This window comes from Pteropus medius, unplaced genomic scaffold (genome assembly GCF_902729225.1).
Source record: "Pteropus medius unplaced genomic scaffold, Ma_sr-lr_union100, whole genome shotgun sequence".
NCBI lineage: Eukaryota > Metazoa > Chordata > Mammalia > Chiroptera > Pteropodidae > Pteropus > Pteropus medius.
The window spans coordinates 17922171-17942285 of NW_024344378.1; the positions used below are offsets into that span (position 1 = coordinate 17922171).

At 39.9% G+C, this 20115-nt stretch overlaps 1 protein-coding gene across 8 annotated transcripts in view; it reads left to right on the plus strand.

Moving 5' to 3' along the window:
- The first annotated feature begins 955 nt into the window (after positions 1 to 955).
- The window catches only part of STN1 (STN1 subunit of CST complex), a 33853-nt gene continuing 14693 nt past the window's right edge, over positions 956 to 20115 (plus strand). For 2 of the 8 annotated variants that reach the window (XR_005654679.1, XM_039871289.1), the window contains exons 1-7: positions 956 to 1193; positions 1495 to 1688; positions 8085 to 8180; positions 12494 to 12562; positions 16526 to 16684; positions 17437 to 17560; positions 18692 to 18866. Coding sequence is in view for 7 of the 8 variants with exons in the window: in XM_039871289.1 (XP_039727223.1) it covers positions 1556 to 1688; positions 8085 to 8180; positions 12494 to 12562; positions 16526 to 16684; positions 17437 to 17560; positions 18692 to 18866 (756 nt within the window). In the remaining variant the exon portion in view is untranslated. Of the gene's footprint in view, positions 1375 to 1494; positions 1689 to 8084; positions 8181 to 12493; positions 12563 to 16525; positions 16685 to 17436; positions 17561 to 18691; positions 18867 to 20115 lie in introns of all 8 variants that reach the window. The other 6 variants (XM_039871284.1, XM_039871282.1, XM_039871287.1 and 3 more) reach the window with 6 other exon arrangements.

Sequence of the window (20115 nt, forward strand, 5' to 3'; positions counted from 1 at the left end):
GGCCTGCCAGAGTGAGGGGTACTCCTGCCATTTTAGAGTCCCTGTAAATTAGGAAGAACTCTTACCAACTCGAGTAATGTCATGATGTAGCCTATTTATTTATTTATTTATTTATTTATTTATTTATGGTAGTGGAAGATTGCTATCTTCTCATTTTATATTAGGACTACTGGGAACAAGCATCCTCAAGGTGGCCATAATTACCAAAAAGCCAGCTTTTCAAAATTCTTAAATGTACACTATTCCAGAGTGTAGAGTAAGAGAACTTCACATTCATTTCCTCAAGAGCTCAAATTTAGATACTAACATTATCTCCGAGTGAGACTGTAGAGTCCCAATGCATGTATTAGATCGTTTATCAGTGTAAATAACACTTAAAATATGCCACAATGTAATCCTGCTTTTGGTATTGCTTTATTTAAATCTTCATGTATCAGGAACCAAAAAAAAAAAAGAAAGAAAAAAAAAAGGTGCCCAAACCAATACCAACTTCTTGGGCTTCGGCTTGGAAGTCCCACCACTAGTTAGCCTGTTAGCAATAGGGGGGCGGGGGGGTGATGAAAGGTTGCGTCTGAAGGCAGGACTTGGGCAGCAGAAATTTCAAGGCCAGCTCTCAAAGTCTCCGATATTTGGTCGCTGAGCTCCCACAGAGACCCGTGGAGTCTGGGAGGGTGGAGGGACCTGAGCGTTGCCTGACCCGAACTAGTGCCGCGCCCCCCGCCACCACCTGGAAGAAATCTTGAGACGGAGTCGCAGTGGGGCTCGGAATGGGGCGTGGCCGCGGGCGGGTTGGGGCGGGATCTCGTTGGGATGAGGCGGAGCTGAGGACAAAATGGGGCGTGGCCTCGAACGGGGGGTGGAGCCTGGGCAGCACCGAGGAGAGGACAAGGTGGAGAAAAATGGGTCGGGCCCGGCCGGAAGTTCAGAGGATTTGCTTCCTAGTGCCGGAAAAGCCGCGCCTGCGCGCTCCCGGCACCTGGGCGGTCCGCGTATCGTGGGTGCGGCGGGGAGACTGCGAGTGTGTCTGTTTTTCGTTTCCGTTTTCCTCCCATTCTCAGTTTCTTGGCGAAAACCGGGACGTGCAGGGGCAGACCGACGGACAGACCTACCCACTGTGCCCCACCTATGTTTGGCCACGAGGACGCCCATTTCTCTCTGGACCCCGCCTATTAAAGCAGTTTCGGGATGCCCCTGTATGCACCTATTTCCTAAAAGTGAAAAATTAGTGTTTACCCGTTTCGCAGTTGGTAATTTTGGGGGAGACACCCTACGGTGGGGCAGAGGAAATTCCAAGGGGACAGCGGTAAGGGACTCGTGGACCCGCACACGAAGAACGCCTCTTTCCGCAAGCTGGGGTGGCGTGAAGTTTGACAGGTCCTGGACCCCTCGGTTTACCCCTGGCAGAGTTCTGGATGCCCGGGAATGGATTTGGGGCCATGCCAGTTTCCAACCACTTTAACCGCATTGCATCCTCATTTTGTGTCTTCTATCTAGATTCTCGACTCAGTGATTTGAGACTTGCAGGGTTGGCTGGAAGCCACAGCCCAGCCTCACGATGCAGTCTGAATCCAGCCAGTGTGATGAGGAGACCCCTTCTCTCTTGTGGGGTTTGGATCCTGTGTTTTTAGCCTTTGCAAAACTCTACATCAGGGACATCCTGGACTTGAAGGAGTCCCACCAGGTGCCAGGTATGTTGCTGATCCGCGTGGTCGTTGCCCTGTGCTACGTTTGCACCCCACACTCCCCCAAAGCTGCAGAAATTTGAGGCATTGGAGCTTTCAGGAGAGCCTTTCCTCCTGCAAACTTTGAAAATGACCTAGCCAGAACCCTCAAATTAGTTCATTTTTATGCAAGCTTAAAGCAGTCTAAGTCTTTTCTTAAATAGATGTTTGGGAAAGTAGTCTTTGTACTGAGGAATGTTTTTACTTGGTTTTGAAGTCTCGTGTTTAGAAATGCTCAGTTATTTTTCTCTGGGCCTGCTCTTGGTAGAATGCTCACTGGACTAGGCATCCCTGGGCTTTGCTCCCTTTCTGAACTGTGCCATTTACCTGGCTTAGTTGTGATAAACCTGTAAAGCTTCTTTGTAAAAATGAGGATTAACTTAATTTTGTGGGGTTTTGTTTTTAATTCATATCAAACATCAGAATATTATCTCCTTGAGAGGAAAGACACCATCTGCTTTGTTCACATATGTAATCCCAGTGCTTAGAACAGCATCTGGCATGTAGTAGACTCTCAAGAAAAAGTGAATTGGAGCAACAAAGCATTATAAGTGTAAAGTAAAAGAAGTCACTTTTTTTTATTAAAATGGTGGTCACTAAAGACAGGCTCTTTATACCTAAAAATATAACAAATATACTACGGTGTAGATTTAAATAGTTCACATAGCTGTGGATAGATCTTCACATGTTTACTGGGCTATATGAGAAGTTTGGTTAAACTCTGCTATTTTGAATGAATAGTGTGAAAGTGGAAATTCTCCAGTTTCAAGGAGGTGATATCTCCAGGCGCCAGCCCCAGGAGAAGCACAACATTCCGAGGTGCAGATGATAAAACGATCTACTAGGCCCTGTTTGATTTGAGAGTTCCCCCGGATACATTTATCTTTGTACAAAACGTTAACGGCTAACTTCTGCTTCTTGTAATCTGCTTATTCAAGGATGTAGTTGGAGGCTTTATAAGCTGCCTCCTCTGGAAGCTCAGGGCTGAACTCCTCTAACCCTGCGTGGTAGAGAGTCAGTCGCCAGCCGGCTAATAAAGGCTCATAATTAATCTCAATTGGCTCCGTGGGTCTTAGAATCATTCGCGCCATGACAAATAGCAAGCTGTGAGTCAGAAATAGTCAAGAATCTCAAGTACGCACAGTTCAATGTGACATATTGTGTGTTTCCAGTTCTATGTACAAATATATCTGGGTGACCTTTTGTACAGATTTTTCACCACACCTTTATTTCCTAATTATTGTTGGAAATGGTGGTTTTTTCCTTGGAAGGCAGCCATCCTCCCCCACATTTGTCCGTTTTCCAGAACTGTCTGGCATTCTAAATAGCTCATCTCAGGAAGAAATTAATTCATACCAAATGCCAGCCTTGCTTAAAGATCTTCTGTAGGTGCTCAAGGAAGTATCGGGAGCATGACAGAGTCTTACCTCTTCTGTAGGTGAAAGACTTTAAGGTATTTTAATAACAAACCAAGGAAAATTGGTCCTGATGAGCTTTGCTATATTACTTGCGATAATACTTCAGATGTGGTTTTTAAAGTGAAACCTCATGACTAAAGCATACATAGTGATCTTTAGATTATACTGTAGTGTTCTCTAAGGGTGAGAAATTCCACTAATTTAGGTTTTTACTTTTGTGTTTTTGTCGTTTTGGTTTGGTATGGTTTGTTATAAAGAAAAAAACTTCTGTTTTGATTACATAAAATTTAGAAATGTTTAAATAGCAAAGAATATCTTAAGTAAAATTACAAAAGTTAACTAAAAAATGATAAAACAGGAAAAGAATGTTTAAGAAAGAATTTGGTAGGCCTTTGTCTTTCTTAGATCTTTAGATTTCTGGAATGAGTGTCTTTGTTATTCCTGGTGGCCCCTTGAAACACACCTGAATTTATGCTAATGAGTTGCCTCTGGCTGGGCCGCTAGGTAGTTTCTGGATGGGGGGAGAAGGGGGAAGTTGTTCATACCTGAAAGACTAATTGTATGATTATAGTGTTGAGATTTGAGCCACTTGACTTCAGCCTGACTCCTTGAGATGGGAGGGGCACTGGAAATGGAGTTCTCACATGGCCAACAATTCAATCAATCATGCCTATGTAACAAAACCCTAATAAAAACTCTGGGCCCTGAGGCTTGGGTGAGCTCTCCTGGTTGGTAATCATACATCCTTATGTCCTAAGGACAAGGAAGCTTCGTGCTTGGACTCTGCCATACTTTGTCCGATGCACCTCTTCATTTGACTTGTCTCAATGAAACCAGAGGGCAACTGAGTCTGGGGCTCTTGCTGCCTGTACACAGCGAATAGATCAACACAGGAGTTGGGATATTTAGAATAAGCGTTCATTGTCTGAGCACCAGTGATGTGAGAAGGCAGCAGGTTACCACCTTCAAAACTGCCTTACTTTCTCATCCGGCTTAGAGTATTCAAGGGAAAATCTGGGCATTATTCCAGGGACTACGTGATGGTTCTGGGGGTGTCTGTTGTGCTTCACGGAGTCATTCCTCTGGCAACGTGGTTCTCCAGTGGCGTTAGCAATCCAGGGACAAAGATGAGAGTAGTCTGGAAAAAATGCTAGACCAGAAGGATTGTGATCCTTAAAGGGCATTAATCATAAGTTTCAGGACAACTTTCTATGGCAGGGGACATTCCAAGCTCTAGGTCAAGCCGCAGGGGACAATCTATTGTTAAGCTATAGGGTAGGGAAAGGTGAGGCTGGAGACCCTGTGAGGTCTCTACTACAAGGGTCCCAACCAAGCCCTTCACTGATTTGTACCCTTTATTATAAAACTAGTTGTAAGTATAGAACCTTCCTGAGTTCCGTGTGCCATTCTAGCAAGTTAGCATATCATATCAAACCTGATAGAGTCATGGGAACCCCTGAATTTGTAGCCAGTTGATCAGAAGTGTAGGTGGCATGTGGACCCGCAAATTTGGGGCTGGTGACTGAAGTGAGAGCAGCCTTGTGGGAGACTGCCCCTTAACCTGTGAAATTTGACCTCAGAATTGCCTTGCAAAATGATTGCAAAATGTCAATTCCCGTAAATTAACCTATGGATTTAGGGTTAATTGAATAAAAAATATGAAGTTCGACTAGTGGTTGGTGGTGTGGTGTTTAGATTTAGGAGTCTTCTTTGTTTTTTCTTTTTGTTTATAGCTCATAGAATACAGAAATTGTCTATTATTCCAGATGTCTCTATGCATGTCAAACTTATTGATGGGATAAATAAATCATTTAAATCAAAATACAGTACTTATATTATCTAAGTCTAAAGGGTCCAATAAAGTGGAAATAGAGTATTCATAAGAATTATATTAAGTGAATATATATTTTAAAAATATTTTCTTAGGCATTTTAATGCTTCCAAACTTCAGTCAGCTATTGTAGCATCAATTAAATAACAGCAGTTACACTAAGAAGACATAAATGGAAAGTACTTTTAAGAGAGAAAATAGACAAATGTCTTATTGTGCTCGTAGCTGTTCAGGGGTCGGATGCTATGAAAACTGAATGAGACCTGCCTATGTCCCTGGATCCCTGAGTCTTCCCAGCCCTCCTCCTTCTGGGAGACCTGATGATCCAGAGCATCCCCTGACGTGTTTGGGCCTCTGTGGGCTGCATGTGGAACAAAAGGCAGCAGGAACAAAGGGACTACTTGGGAAAGGCTACAAATTAAACTTAACATTAGCCAATATCTGTTGTGATTACTTTTTCTTAGCTCACCAAACTTTCTCTCAGTCGACAGAGCTGCCATCCAATTTTCTTAAGCTCTTTTTCCATGTCTACAGCCATCTTTTTGTAGAGGTTGCCCCTCTGGTATGTACGGTTCATGTTTCTACACAATTTGGGAAATTTATTTCTAAGCAATGTATTTTTTCCTCAATTGATTTTTTCTTGTTCTGTGATGCTTTTAAGATGTTTTTCTGTCGGTCACTTGGGATTGGAAGGATTTTTTGCATCTTTGATTCACGGTGTCTGTCCTTGAAGGTGACCTATTGTCAGTCCATGAACTGAAAGTTTTAGCTCCCTTTTCTGTGCTTTTCCAAGAAAGTCTGTTGTGTCCTCAAATGAAGACCTGTTTAGATTTTTATCAAGTGTTGCCCAGCACAGTTTGTAACATTGAATGACTGACCTCTGGGTGATTTGAAGACTTCGTTGGCTTGTGTCATTAGTCCAGTCTTCTCATTGCCTTTTCTATATGCTTCAACCCAAGCAGAATGCCTTTCCCCTTAAACAGTGTGTCGGCTCTTTACTATAAAAACTACCATGTCAGGGTGTCATCAGAAAACCCGGAGAGTCCTGAACTGTCTGAAGCTTTCAGCTATCACCAGCAGAATACCCCACAGCAGCTTCAGGACCAGCTGGAAAGACATCTTAGGAGCAGGCAGCAGACCATCCATGGGTCTGAAGGGCTCCACAGCTCTGTCTCTAATTGCCAGTATTCTCTGGGCCACAACTAACCACACGGAACCCTGTGGAGTGTTCTGTCTCTAACATAAACAATTGCCTGGCAACCAGGCCAGACCATCAGTTGGGCAAAGGGAAGAGAAGGGCTGGCCAGTCAGGTGCTGAAAAACACTTCTAACTTTGCTCTGCTCAGTGCACAAATAGAAAGTGACATTACCTGTACAGTGCATTTGGGGAAGCAGAAAGGGCTGACTGCAGCCAGAGACCTGCCTGAAGTTCTGGCCACCCTAAGCCCCACCTGGCCTACAGCAAAGCTGGAGGACCAGAGCAGTGCCATGCCATAGTCCTACTCTGCACAAGAGCACGTCAGGGCACGGTGATGGGGTACACTTCAGTAGAGGACTCCACGCCCACATCCCTATGAGGCTCATTCTTCCCATTTAAACTTTCCTTTGCCAAGCAGGGAAGTAGGGAACGGTTGCCTGCAAAGGTCCTCCAGGGATCTCCCTCCTCTGAAGGTGCCCTATCCCTTTTGTGTTTGGTCAATGCAGGAGGCAGGGGCAGAAGACCCCAGGGTATCACTAGGCAGTAACTAAAAGACCTGGATTTCAGTTTTAAGAACTCAGGAGTAGGCCTTGGAATGGTCTTGCTCTTAAAATTTTATCCACTAAATATCTTTAGAAATATGTCTGTAGAGGGCCCCTCTTTTGGTTAAATTTGCCACCTTTCTTTTTCTAACCACATCTCACTTTCCTAGAATTTCTGGGGCTCAACACCTCCTTGTCCATCCCCTGGGACTTTGTGGTGAGCAGCTCATTCTCAGCCTCTTTAATCTACATGAGAAACAAGAATTGTCAGCAGAGGCAATTCGGGGTTCAAGCCGTAGGTCCCTTGTGAACGTGGAGGAGAAAGGCTCTGACCAGACTTGGCAGGAGTGAGGGAGGGGAGGTAGCCAACTGCCTGAAGTGATAACTGATTCTATTTACAATTCATATATTTATTTAAAAAGGAAGTCACCATTTAAAAGTTTATAAGCTCTTTCTGAAAGTAAAGAATTCAGCTGTGGAGGGGAGGAAAAAAAAAAAAGAGGCTAGAGAGGATTTTAGTCAGTACTCTTTAGCTGCAGGTGACAGGAACACAGTGCACGTAGCTTAAGCCAAAAAGTTCAGGTGAGGATATTGCGGGGCCACAGCGGGGAAGCTCTCCAGGAGCCAGGACAGCACTAAAAACCTTGGGTTAGAATCAGGGACTCACTGCTTCCAGTAGTTGTTCTGTCTGTATCTGGTCCCTGAGTCCAAAAAAAGGCCTCCAGGTATACGTGAGTAGGGCTCATCCTCTTAGGTTTCTCCTCTGGTGGGAACCAGCCTGCTGGCATCTGTCTCCTAGGTTTGCAAATAGAGTTTCAGGAAGTTTTTGAGTTGTAACCTGTTGGCTTCAAAAGGTCGTGTTTTGTAATCTAGTTATCTTCTCTTTAAAAAAATAAAAGCTACAGGTAATTCATAGAAATGGTGACTGGTTTCCTAGAAAAGCACCAGTAAAAGAGCCAAAGAAGCCTTTCTCATGGCTTCCTCTCTTTCTCAAACTATAGTGCCGTGTTTGGTCCCATAATATAATGACAGTTTTCAGGCCCTTTGTGAGAGTTCTACAGGGAGGTACATTTCATTTTCACAAGTGGAAAGAACATTAACCACATTCAGTTGGACGACATTGGTTTTCTTTTTTCTGCACTAGTATGAGCTCTTTTAAAGCCAGGCTTTCTCCTTATGACCCTTGAGGAAAAGACATCTGATTTCTTGAGGCTTGTCATTTTTGATGTTTAAGTCTAGAATTTCAGCAGGCAGCATGCCACTGATTTTTTATATCCGCTCCCCCACTTTTACCCTCACAGTCAGCATTGACTGAAGCAGAAAATGTAAGCATACATTATATGGACTTGCTCTTTTTTCCCCTCCCAATTTCAGGTATTTTTTTTTACAATGGACATCCAATAAAACAAGTAGATATCTTGGGAACTGTAATTGGAGTGAGAGAAAGAGATGCTTTCTACAGTTACGGAGGTAAGAACAATTGTGTCTGACACTGAGTTTATGTGAAAGGGATCCCACTTAACTGAATGTTGAATTCGAAGCAACCCCAGCCTTTCAGAGCAGCAGGGGACTCCCACAGACCCCAAACACTTTCCTCTATTGGGAGCCCCTTGGAGCCACCAACCAGGACTAAGTGTAAAATGAGGCAACGGGTAGGAATGATACTGATGAATACTGTCAAGTGACAGATGCTGGGGAGTTAGGAGGCCGAAGAATTAAAATACTGCTCTAGGATCATGGTTGATCAGGAACAGACACCTGATACCTGCGGGCATAGCTATAAATAGCAAAAGATGCTAATCTATCTTTATATTGATACCTTTAAAAAGAAAAGGCCAGATTAATGTTAAAGTAGACTCTTTAAGAAAGCAGGGAGGTGTGAAAAGTAATTTATAAGACTTATGTACAGAACAGTTTTTAAAAAACAAGGTGTTTGGATTCCAAACCTTTGCTGTAATTGAAATTGTCATTTTCTGTTGTGTTGCCTTAGATCTATGTTCTTGCTGTACGTGGGGAAACACAGAAGGCAGTTGAACTAGGTGACCATTGGCAGTCTGTGCATGATTGATAATTTACAATGTCCTTGTATTTCTTCAATATGTATTAATTTTCCTGAGGGTGATTGTCTCATGCTTGTAAAATAATATATGAGATGAGATTTCTCATGCCTTCTGCCTTTTCCCTGAATATATTTTTTTAAAACTCTGAAATAGGTCATTTTGTTAGGCATTCCCTTACTGGATCTCATCTCTGCTTTATTTAACCAAAGATACTCGTTCTGTTTTTCTCCAGACAACTCAACAAGCGTTCGCTAAGCTTCTACAGCATACCCAGCAGTGGGCAAGTGCATTATCTGTAGTATAATACAGTACTTCTCTTCAAATACCAATAATGAAATAATAGTATCTTTCATAGTTTACAAGACACTTCTACATGTATAATTCATGTTATTCTCCCTCTAATCTTTTGAAATAGAAAGGACAGATATTATTTCCATTTTGTAGATAAGAAAACTAAAGCTCAGTTACTTGCTCAAAGTTCCACTGATAGGTCCAATGTATTTATTGGTTCCAGTGTGCTACATAGTACACTATAACTCAATTTGATTTTTCTCTCCTTAAGCTCTTCCCCCTTCATCCACAGTATCTAGTTTTTAATTTTATGTTTTTTAAATCAAATAAATGAGGCTGTATGAGGACATCATTCCCGGCCCTAAAGCCAGGCCAAATATTATGTCTGTGACCTAAAGGGGCTTCACTTAACCCCTTTTCCATTTAGAGAAGGATGAAGGCGATATGTCTGAGTCTTCCACAGTGACGTTCCTCTTAGAGTGGATGTCGTGAAAGCATGACACATCTGTAGGCTATGGGAAAATGAAAAGGCATCTGAAAGTTGAAATAATTGAGAAACGTTTTTGCAACTTAAATTCTTGTGAGCCTGTTCAAGGGAGAGCTGCACTTTCCCTGATGTCTTCAGGTCCACTTTGGCTCTTGGGCCACCTGCCAGGCAGCCACTCCTCTCCTGGTCCTGCTTCATCAGACTCACCACAGGCTTATGCTGAGGGTGCTTCCTGCTCACACTGACCCATCGCACTGCTGAAACAAAAGGCCGGTGGCCCAGGCAGTCTTCCCCTAGCTGGGAAGGATGTGGCACAGCCCTGCAAGGATGCTCCCCTTCCAGAGAATTCCAGCAGCCAGACCTCAGGGCGCCAGGAGAGGTTACAAACCAGGAAGTCAGTAGTGGTGCCCCAAGCACGCAGAGCACCTGGCAGCAACTCAAGCTCAGACCTAGAATCCTGGGAGGCTACGGTCAAGATCAAAATGACCTCACATTTTCTAGAGCAAATGTTCATGTGCTAACATTTTTTGACTTTCTGTTATAAATTAAGATTTTAAACTGCCCAGAGAAGTGGTGTCCCTAGAGGTGACATACATTTTTTAAAAATTTTTATTATTTATGCCTTCAGCACCTGGTCTTCCTAGGTGGTCTCCCATCCAAGTACTAACCAGTCCTGACCCTGCTTAGCTTCCGAGATCAGACATCAGGTTCGTTCAGGGTGGCATGGCCTAGACCATGGACCGTGGCTCCACTGGGGCGCAAACCCAGGACCTTTGGGGTGTAAAGCAGGCGTGCTAACTGCTACACTATGGAACCATGTCCGACATAGATATTTTTAACTTGAAACATCCTTATTGATTTTTTTGCTTCTTAAAATGATGTTCACTCCTTATAAAATAAAATTTTAAGCTAGAGAAAATTTTAATAAAGTACATAAAACTTATGCGAAACCCTATAAATCAGACAAAAACAATGTCAATGTTTGGGTAAACATCCTTTCTAATATTTCTAACATCTTCCTAATGTTGAAGAAATATAGATATGCCTTATTTCTTCATTACTATTATGTATATTACTCTCAATATTTCTGAAATTAGGCTTACAGTCCACATATACATGGAATATGGGGTTCCTTCCCCATACTCCAAAAGAAACTGCTATTAGCATTTTAACATCTTAAAATCATTTCTGTCAAAGTATACTATTTAATATTTTATGTAAATTAGATTATCAGATTATATATATGATTTCTTTTTACAATGAGGTAAGAATATCTTAAGAGCAATGAACAATCTTCATTATTATAACTTTGTTCTCATATACCATTGTACTTTAACTAATTCCATATTTATAAACATTTAGGTTATTTCCAACTTCCAGTACTACAACCAGAATAGCCTTATAGAAGATGTATATATCTGTGCATTTGTTCTGTTTTTCTCCTCAAGATAAATTACTGGAAGTAAATGCCAAGCCAAAGGATATATTGTATACATTTTAAAATTTGATAAACATTTCTAAACTTGCTCTTTAGAAATTTTACACTCCCATAAATTTACACTCCCACTAATAGCATATGAAGATATCAGTGTTTTTAATATTTGTCATTCTAGTAGATGATGAAATTATTTAAATTTGCTTCTTTTTTTCTGCTAACTAGTGAATTTAGTGTACTGACCTGTTTCTTGGCCATTTTTATGTCTTTCATGAATTGCATATTCCTTTGCTTTGCCACTTTTTCTCTTGTGGTCTCGATCTTTTCCTTATTAATTTGTATGAACTCTTTATATATTGAGACACTAACCCCCTCATTTGGAACATTGCTATACAGTATTAATTTATAGTTGGTCAAATATATTAGACTTTTAAAAATAAATTGATTTTCAGGTCTACTCTAAAAGTGTCTCCCCAGCAACTATATGCCCAACGTTAAAAAGTATTCACCCATATTTTCTTTTCATCTTAACTAACTATATTACGTTTGATAAAGTAAAATCTATCTAGAATTTATTTTAGTATAAGAAGTATTCTTCTAAGTTTCTGCTTTCAACACAGATTTAAACCAGCAATAAAAACATTGCCTAATATTTCTTATTTGTTACATGTGTTTTTACAACAGTCTAGCTGATGATTTTTAAAAATCATTAAGCCCACTGACTCCATGTTTAGCAACCTCTACACAGAGTTTGTCAGAAATTAGGCAAAGAGAAAACGCCTATCATCCCATAGCAAATGTCTCCAAAGACCTCTATAGTTTTAAATCCAAGTGCAATGGGAATTCTTTGATTTTTTTTCCCCCACTATGGATAAATAAGCCAAACCAGTGTTGTTTATGCAATCAAGATATAATTATTTTCAACTATAAAAATACAACTTTTCCCTTTCGTGATGTACTTGGCTTTCCTTACATCTCCTGCAATGGTAAGGACTGGGCAGAAGCCCTTTCAAAGAGAAGCCTAGGCCCAAAGATTTGGGATGCTTTTTCTAGTTAAGTCAGTGAGCTCATGGAAGAGCAAATGGTGACAAAAGACTGCGCTCTAAGTGCCTCTAACCATAGGCCATGTGATGCTCTCGTTGCAAGGTAGGAGGACAGGGCCGATTTTCTATGTTAGTAGCCGTTGCGATTTTTGCCCTTCACTTCCCAAGGGCACCATTTTCAGTAGAAGTGTAGATGAATCATTAGCACTTCTGAGATAAGGTAAGTGAAATGTTGACTCCATTCCACTGGGCTTATGTATCACGGTGACATTGCAAACAAGCAGTTCCCGCTGGTGTATGGTGTGAGATGATATCTATAAAGGTGAAAGGAGAGTTTGATAAGGGATTTGCCCAACCGGACTATTAAGAAAGGCTGTCTTTCAGTATGGCTGAACCCAGTGACAATTGCTGCTAAATCACCAGCAGCGCCCAAATCTCCGTTCTGCTTTTTTATACTTCTCTTGCAGTGGATGATAGCACTGGAGTTATAAACTGCATGTGCTGGAAGAAGTCGAACAGTACTGAGCCTTCCTCAGGTAATTTTATTTGTCACTTCCTTTGCTTTCCAGCTAACCAATGGATTTTCCTCAAGGAAGCTCATCAGAACAGCTGTAAAGCTAAATTTTCACATTTATCCACTGGTCAATTACACTGTGTCCAGAGCTTTGGCTACTCTGAAAACTGATAGTAAAGGGGAGCCACTTGTTTTTCTTTCTCCCATTTCTTTGGTGCTCACTTCCTCCTAAACCTATGGGATTGTGACTAGGTTACTAAGACTTTCAGCATTTTGTTTTTACTCTGCCAGTTATTCTGCAAGTCAAGATGTTTTAGCCTAATTGCCAGTCAGGTCAGAATTCCCTTGCTTCAGGCATGTCACTTGACCAAAGAAAATTCTGAAGACATTTCCTCTTATGTGGCTGCCACTAACTTCAGTGCTGCCATTCATATTCAGATTTTTTGAAATATTTACATGTTTGAGAAATATACCAGGAATTTTAAGACTTATGAGAAGGTAAGATAGAGTTGTTTTGAAGTTAGCCATTAAATAATATAAACTGAAAAAGAATTTTAAAATTGTATATTGAACACACTGACTATAACTGAAATTGTATTTGGAATTTTTGAGTGTATTTTAATAGTTCTTAGTTTTTTAAGTTGCTTAAATTTTAATATTGAAAAATATTATGCCGTGTTGGTGATCATTTTTGGTTCTACAGCAGCTACAGAAACTGGGACCTTGTTTTTCTCTGTTTTATGACATATACAGTAAACCATACACAGTGGGGATGTTTAGTAAGTATTATCTGTTATCGTATCTGACATCTAGTATCTGTCTCCTTGTGTTATACTGCAACACTTGGAGTGGTTTCTTCTTTCCTTTTTGCCATTTCCTGTCAGAATCTCAACCTCCTACTTTGACTCTACTGACCAATGGAATGGTCCTTTGCTTGATTTTCTGATATATTTACATTTAGAATCAATTTCACATAACTTTTGTATTCCCATTTTCTAATTTGAGAAAATCTAAATCAATGGCACTGTAGGAAGTTGCTTAGGAAGCTTTGTAGATTAAAAAAAAAAATTAAAAGAGACAACACGTTTTATGCAGATATCTCACAGGCAAGAAATAAACCTGTAAGATGCTTCGATGTTTGATATATCTAGTGTATTAAAATCATTTGCAAATTTATGGTTGTTGGATTGTCACAGTCTTGATTCAGAAGGTGTAGTTCGAATATGCATACTTGTTCCATGCCAGAAGTCAGCAAATTTTTCTGACTGAATAGTAAATGGGGCCGAATAGTAAATGTCTCATGCTTTGTGGGCCACAAGGTCTGCATCTCCATTCAGTACTGCCATTGTAACACAGAAGCAACCGTAGACAGGACATAAACAGGTGTGGTTCTGTTCCAATAAAACTTAAGTTACAAAAACAGGTTGTCGATGGAACTGGCCCATGGGCCATAGTTTGCTGACCCCTGTTTTAGACATTGTCTAACATTTAACTTTTAGACATTTTTAAAGTCGATTCTTTTATAAAAGAAATGACATATCAGGAATATTATATAACTCTTAGAATTGTTTAGATAAAATAGATATCAGTACTGAGAATGAGATTTTTAAAATATCTGTAAGTACATTAATAGATGTACAATCACAGTGGATAAATTAATTGAAAATTGCTTTGAGAATAAAAAGAGAGGGTAAGAATGTAAGGGAAAAGCCTGAAAATGATTCTCATCATGTTATATATGAGACGATATTTTAAAATTGTTCCTGACTAGCCCATTCTCTCCTTTTAATTTAATTGCCCTCAGTCTTAAAGCCTTCCACTGGAAAGTGACCAATGAAGACATTTTTTTAAACAAAATTTTAGTCTGAGTCAAAATCATGTTCCAGTCAGTAGAAGTATAAGAATATGGTATTAACTCCTATACATGTCACACTGAATGTACCATTTGGACTTAGCTTATGAGAAAAGTTAAGATAGCTTGGCTCTTAATATTAGAATTTTAAAGAGGGTTTATCTTTCAGCATGGAATAGGCTACTTAAATTAAATTCTGTCAGGCTCCAGCCATTTCATTATATTCATTAAATTACCCAGTTTGAGCCCCCCCGCCTCCCTTTTTTTTTTTAGCAGTTTGGCTCACCTTTTAAATGAAAGCTAGGCCTCTTTTTCTCAGACCAGCCATCATTATGGTCATTTCAGCGGTGCTATATGAAGCATTTATTATTACCTATAATGTCTGAATAATGGCAGTGAAATTTATAAATACACCTAAAATTCAGCCTGAGTAGAAGAGGACTTGGAGATAGGAACACAGATGGAGTAACCTTTTAAAAAGTAATACTTGAGTATTTTCTGAAGAAACCCAATAGGCCGAGTGACATTAATGCTGATTGTGTCTAGATTCCTAGCTGTTGGTTACTGGATAGATACACAAAGTCCTCTTTGCCTTTGTGGTTGCTATTTACTTTAGTATAGTAATATGTTAAAAGAAAAGTAAGGCCTTCGCCCATTACAAAGCCATGGTTATCTAAATTGTATTAGATTAAAGAGCAAAATATTTGATTAATAGAATGAAGGACAGGATTCCATTGTAGGAATCCTAGTATATGACAAAAAATAATACAAAAGTTGGAAATAAATCAGCATTTAACAAATGTTGTTGATTCAAGTAGATTGCAATATTTAAAAAGATGTAACCTTGCAGCTTATATAAAATAACCAAAGAAGATAGTTGTTTATTTATCCCAATAAATATGGGAGTATATATGTTAAGCTCTCCTAGGTCCCTGTTAAAGCACTAAAAGCTATTATCAGTGACAAGAGAAATAGACTAAAAGCTTTTTTTTCAAACTTCTTTGTAATGAAATGAAAGAGAAAGAATGCAGTGGAAGAGGAAGAATGGATGTAATAAGCATAATGTGACAGAGCTTCCCTAAATGTCTTCTAGAAGTTAAAGTGCTCAAAAATGATGAAGAGCTTATACATAAAGAATACAGAGAACAGATCATTTTATATAAAAACACATAGGCCTCTCTGGCAATTTAAAACCAAAATAAAATGTTATGGAATTATTATTTTTTTTAAGGTATTAAAAATCCAAATAACTGAAGCCAGTATAGGAGCTACAAGCATGCACACATGGCTGATGGCACTTTGTAAAAAGAGAATTGTTTGTTTTCTGGCAAACATTCTGACAATTTACTTTTCTATTCAGTAGTCTCCATTGAATTACCCCAAAGAAAACAAAATAATTTTGTCTAGAGGGCTTAATTATTATTTTTCACAAATAGCTGACATTTATTGAATTTTTCCTATGGATCTGGCATTGTGCTAAGCTCGTGATGTAACAGTTAACCTAGATCATATGTGTAAGGTGGACTCTCTTGTTTCAGTTTGTAGATTTAAGTGGTATAAGTGTGTGTGTAAAAAAGAGAGATTAGCTTATACTTACCCAACAAAGATGAGAGGTGAGACATTAGGGTGTTAAGCACCAAGGTGGGAAATCAGCCTGAGGTGGATTTGCCTCCCCCATAAACAGAACCACAAATAGAGATTCTTGGGCCTCTTTCCCTTAATGCCAGACCCCTGTCTCCCTATAAGGACACTTTAAAGGGGTCGTTGAAAGCTATTGCCACCAAACTCAGCTGAACTCACAGAATTCAGCTGAGGACCACGTAGAGCCCTTTGACTGCACTGGCAGTGCAGGGGTAGGGAAGAAGATGGAGCCACATTGGAACTTGCCCACTTGGATTGTCACGTCTTTTTCCAGACTCTGTTCCCTTCACCCTCCTTTTCAATAATTACAGCTTAATGCCTTTTATTCAGCAGAGAATTTCAAAAGGTTATGCAGATTTCCTAGAGTAGAGCAAACTAATCAGAAATAGAATAGATAAATGTCTTGTGTTGGTATTATCCCAAAGCTGTCTCACAGATGTGAGTGATTGTGTTATGCATTTCTCTCTTTCCATCTGGCCCTAACAACTACAGCTGTTCCAAGTGCAAGAGAGGTGAGCTTAACCTCACAGCTTAAGAAGCTGCAAGAGACCACTGAGCAGAGAACAAAGATAGAAATTGGAGACGTTATCCGGATCAGAGGTTGTATCCACACGTACAGAGAAGAGCGAGAAATCCGTGCCACTGCTTATTGTAAGCACAAGATATTTCTGCCAAATTAGTTGTTATTCTGGATGAGTGTCCAGTAAACTTGTTTAGCTAAAAGTCAAACTTCTAAAAAGTTCAAATGAAAAAATTAATTATTTTATGGAGGAAATTATATTTCATAACATGCTTTCTTTAGAAAAGCATCATTTCTTAAATATATTTTGAAGAGAGGTAACTATAAATAAATTAGGAAAGAAAACAAATGATTTATTATGTATAGCTGGAAAATTTATTTGGGCCACGTAGAATTTCTAAAGTACTTTGAAGTTCTAAGTATGAATCCATTTAGGGCAGAGTGTTCATATTCTTCTTCTAATGATGGAGATTTCTTGAATACCGTTGAGTTCATTAACTTTGAAAGAAAACAGCTAATCAGGTATGTGACATTCCTGCATCATTGGAGTGATGCCCTTTGCACCGCTCTGGCTGATTTTTGCTTGGGAATATCAAGGACAGCTCCTGTTGCCCATCATTGTAACAGATGAGCAAATAAGCTCATGCATCCTCCCTAGTCCCGTCTATTCCTGGCCAAGCCCGTGATGCTTAGGGCATTGCATTCCCTCTTGCAGGATGACTGAAAACCTTTTAGTGTTTCTAGACTATGATCCCTAGGCATCCACAAGGAAGGAGAGACCTTCTGAATGCTCATTTACTGTCATCCTAGCAGCAATTTGGATATGGGAAAGAACTGATCTCAGTGTAATTTCTGTGACATATTTTTTCCTGTGGCTTCTTAGATAAAGTGGATGATCCAGTGTGTAAGATTCAAATTGCAAGGATGCTTGAGCTGCCCAATATCTATAGGAAGGTGTATGACCAGCCTTTCCAGAGCCCAGCCCTAGAGAAAGAAAAGGCACTAAGGTAGGTTATGGCCTATCCCTGCTGAAGATGTGACCACAGCAGTAGTAATGCCAAGCAGGGGAACTCTAGATGCTAGAGTGGCCCTAGGTTTAAATTCTGAAACTGTCAACTTACTGTGAGGCTCTGGGCAAGTCCGCTCACCCTCTGCATGCCTCAGTGTCCTCATCTGTGAAGTGAAGATGATAATAGTACAAATGTTCTAAGATTGTTGTGACGAAAATATGTGTGTAAGTGGAGTCCCTGAAGAAGTGGAAGGAGCAGAGAAAAATTATTTAAAGAAATGATAACTGAAATTTTTCCAGATTTGCTGAAAACTGTAAACTCACAGATCCAAGAAGCTCAATGAGCCCCAAGGCAAGAAACCTGAAGAAAAGTACACCAAAATGCATCATAATCAAAATACCTCACGATGACACATCATAATAAAAACTACAGAACATGATACCAGTCATTTTCCACCAGGGATGCTTTTACTCTTTTGCATGCGGGGAAAGAAAATGGGAGGAGTAAGAGTACATCCGTATTTGCTAGTATATGCGTCAAAGAACTCTTGGAAGAGACAGTAATAGCGGTTGCCAAGGGGATGAGAGCCTGGAGGAGGATAGAAAGGAAACTTTTCACTGTGTCCTTTAATTGCTTTAATTAAGTGTATATGTTATATGTTTTTAAAAATTATATTTAAAAACACCCTGAACTATAGGCCTGTATAAAGTAAAAAGTGAAAGTTCTCCATTGTCCTGGCTTCCACCTCAGAGCCTTGCCCTAGAGGTAACCACTGCTGCCCATAGGTTGAGGTGTATCCTTTTAGATGTTTTTCTTCCACACATACATGAGCATGAACGTCCACTATATATTTTGTGGATTGTCATTTGCTCTTTTACAAAAATGAGACTGTACCTTGTATAGTATTCTGCAAGTTGACTTTTTTCGTAATCTATCATGAATATCATAGTTCCTGTAGTTCTGCCTTCTTTTAAACAACTGTGCAGTGTTCATAGTATGAGTTGCCCTTTATGTCAAAAACAAGCGTCAGTATAGTGTTGGGCTTCCTAGCTAAAGGTCTGTTTCTGCACACCAAAAAGCAACAGAGGTGATAGCTTCCTGCAGGACTTTTTTTTAAACCTTCCTCAGCAGCAATCCGAGTGCCCTGGACCTTTCCAGTCTCACATGCTTGCTAAGTGAAAAAGCCAAAGAATTCCTCATGAAGAACAGAGTGCAAACCTTTTACCAGCAGGAGTTGGAAATGGTGGAGTCTCTACTGTCCCTTGCCAATCAGCCTGCGAATCACAGTGCCTGCTCCAAGAAAGTAAGTGCAGCATGCCCACATGAGAATTTAAGTGCCCTGTCCCAAATCTGCAGCCAGCTGGAGGGTGCGAGTGAGCGTGACTGGCAGTAAGACTCACAGGGTGGACCCAAGGAATAGAGGTTATGGTTTCTATCACATGTTGTTTCTATTCTGGAAAGGTCACCGACCACTATGAATTTGAAATGAGAATGCACCTGCCTTTTCACCTCCTTACTTAATTTCATTAAGCTTAATCTTTGGGTAGAAAAAATAATAATAGTCTAAGGTTCATTATACTTCGTTCTTAGTACTCACTGAAATGGGGTATTTAATCTCAGCAGGAACCAAATGAGGGGAGAATAGATGAGAAGGTTATTTATTGATCAGCAAGGTGATTCTCGAACTTGAACCAAGATTTCTAATGACTAGTTGTCTCTTTTTCAGAATAAGGTTAACCTATCGTGTTTTAGTTTGAATAAAGACCAGGTTGTATTCAGTCTGGTTTATAAATAAAAATTTCAAGGAACACTTAGGTCATTTTTATTCCTCCTATTTTTTTTTTCACTCCTAGTATTACAGGTGAACTGTGGTTTTTTGGTATTTACCCATTTGCTTGAAATTAAGAATTATTTGAGACTTTGGTGTTAGGTTTTCCCTTTTGTTATAACTATTGGATTTTTGTTGTTGTCGTTATAACATGATTTGTGTGTGTTTATTTCATTTATTCCACCAGGGAATAATCTCCTCTTAAAGGTCACCTTCTTACCCTCCTCGACTATCTGCTCTGACACCACCAGCTCCCTCACTGTGTTATCTCTCACCCTGTCTTCATGTCTGATGACTGTCACTGGTATTTACGTTCGCCTGCCTGTTCCTCCACCAGAATTCAAGAGCAGAGTCTTGTCTATCTTATTCTCTGTTCTCTAGAAGGTTTTCGATAATTATTCGTTGGTTGAAGAATGAATGTTTTTTAATAATTCAAATAGTCCTTGAAAGTATCTAGTTAAAAGTAATTTTTCCTTCCCATCCTCCCTCCTAACCCTTTCCCCAGAGACAAGCACCATGACTAGCGTCATGAATATTCTTCTGGAGATAGTCTGTGCATATATAAACTAGAAATAGCCGTATCCCTTTTTGTACACGAATGGTAGCATGCTAAATACTAGTCTATGCCTAAATTTTCATTGAACAGTATGTCTTAACAGATTTTTTCCTAGCTGTACATAGAGATTTGTCACTATGCAATAATCTTCTGTTACATGTACCATAA